At 47.3% G+C, this 2,162-nt stretch overlaps 1 protein-coding gene across 1 annotated transcript in view; it reads left to right on the top strand.

Moving 5' to 3' along the window:
* Positions 1–2,162, top strand: part of LOC106511015 (5'-AMP-activated protein kinase subunit gamma-1) — a gene marked incomplete at both ends in the record, with an annotated part of 12,299 nt that overhangs the window by 7,433 nt on the left and 2,704 nt on the right. The window contains 3 exon segments of the mRNA XM_013999751.1: positions 932–1,097; positions 1,169–1,206; positions 1,284–1,430. Of these exon segments, the coding sequence (XP_013855205.1) occupies positions 932–1,097; positions 1,169–1,206; positions 1,284–1,430 (351 nt within the window).

Here is a 2,162-nt window from a genome sequence, read left to right as displayed (position 1 = left end):
ACACTACACACCAACAGGTGAACACACCAACAGGTGAACACACCAACAGGTGAACACACTACACACCAACAGGTGAACACACCAACAGGTCAGTGTGTTGAACATGTACAATGTTGTTTTCAGGAAGTTGAACCTGTACAGTTGTGATCATCTTTGACTGCAGTGATTCAGTCTGAATGACCTTCCAGTCACTCCTTGCTTCAGATCCTGGTGAGGTGGATCAGGGACCATCTCTAAACATGTGATAATATACACTTTTGCTCAGGTTTTTAGTGATTTAAGCAGATGTACTCATGTTAATTCTCTGTCACTGGGATTATACTGGGAGGTGTGGTGGAGAACATTGTTTATTCTCCTGGCTTCTTCTCTTTGAGTTGACCTCCTGCGATGAGAAGCCAGAGCTGTAAGGTGTTTGTCCGTCTCTGGAGCCTCAGGTGTAGACAAGTTGTGGTCTTTCTGTTGTTTTAACAGGTGGTTAGTTTTTCTCTGTTGCCCTGATCTTAGCTTCATGTTTCTCCTCCTCTTCCATGGGAACGATGCTCTTTGTTAGTTTTGTGTTGTTCTTAAAGCCAAGCATTTCAAGGAGCACTGCTGTGGTGTGTACCAGCTTGTTGGTCCCTGTGATGGTGTCAGTAGAGCTTCTTAGCAGTGTTTCTATCATTTAGAAGGCTTTTAGGGGATCCTTATCACTCAGCCTCAGAAGGTCTACATCACTGGTGTCTGTTTTATCCATGATCTTTATTCCTAGGTCAGCWGCTCTTGGATTCAGTTTCTCTGGTCTTTTCCATGGGGCTTGGAAACCACACKTGAATAATCCTAACCCCCTGAGCTGTCGTCCTGCCTCCTTCTTACCAGAACATCTTTGTTGTGACAGCAGGTGTTTCTCTTGAAACGTGGAAAACTAAATTGTGTATCTGTGTGTGTGTTTGAGTTGTGTGAGATGCCCATGCCGGCCTTCATGAAGCAAACTCTGGAAGAACTTGGAGTAGGAACATACTCCAACATCGCCTACATCCACCCCGACACGCCGCTCATCATGGCCCTGTCTGTCTTCACGCACCGCCGTGTCTCCGCCCTGCCCGTCGTCGACCACAGTGGTAACCTCCCTCTGCTTCAGTCTCATCCTGTGTGTTCCTGTAGAACCTCTGACCATACTGTCTGTCTGCAGGGAAAGTTGTGGACATCTACTCCAAGTTTGATGTGATTGTGAGTACCGCTGTCTTTTGCTGACTGTACAGAATGGGTCAGAACCTTTGTAGGAACTACCTGTGGTTTTTGTGCAGAACCTGGCGGCTGAGAAGACCTACAACAACCTGGATGTGACGGTGACTCAAGCTCTCAGACACAGGTCACAGTACTTCGAAGGAGTCATGAAGTGCAACAAGCTGGAGACTCTAGAGACCATTGTGGACCGCATCGTTAAGGCTGAGGTAAAGCCCTCAGATAATCACGTGACACTCGCTGTGTTTCCACTGCAAATGTGCGCAAAACTTTGTCGACATTCTGTTTCCATTAAGTAAGAAATGTTATTAAAGTGTATCTTACCCCCCTGTGAAAAGATAACTCCGCCCAAAGACAAAATTTGAAAAATGCATCAAAGTGGGTAGGGGAGGGGGGCTTAGAGAGCGGAGGTGTGGCCTGGACGAGAGAGCTGTCCTCCTCACACCACACCAGCCTCGGACAGAGGAGGAGGAGCGCTCCGACAGCCTGACAGAAAAAAATAAAAGCAYACAGCTGCAGCTGCTCACATGATCRCTGTTTAAATCAGGAATAAAAGTGTTGGGTCTTGTTTGACTGAAGTTTGGTCCGTTAGGGCTGCAGCTGCCCCGCTGCCTTTCTGCCTTTTTTCCCTCCTCCCCTCCTGCTGTGCAGGACGTACTGCTGGAGTGTGTGTGTGTGTGTGTGGGGGGGGGGGTGCAGCAGTCAGCTCTCCCCACGGAGTGCCACTAGTGCTCATCATCAGAGGAGACGTTGATGTAAGTAAGTAAAGTTTTATTTATRTAGCGCCTTTCACAGAAATAAATTCACAAGGTGCTGTACATTCAGGGAGGGGGAGGGGCAGTTAAGACAGGTCATGCAGTAAAACACAGTTGTGCTACCTTTAGACAAACAGAACAACAGAAAAACTAAAAACCACACAAGGGAAAATGAGGAAAAAAGCA

This window comes from Austrofundulus limnaeus, unplaced genomic scaffold, assembly GCF_001266775.1.
Source record: "Austrofundulus limnaeus strain Quisiro unplaced genomic scaffold, Austrofundulus_limnaeus-1.0 Scaffold2448, whole genome shotgun sequence".
Classification (NCBI taxonomy): Eukaryota; Metazoa; Chordata; class Actinopteri; order Cyprinodontiformes; family Rivulidae; genus Austrofundulus; species Austrofundulus limnaeus.
This window is presented reverse-complemented; position numbering and strand designations above follow the sequence as displayed.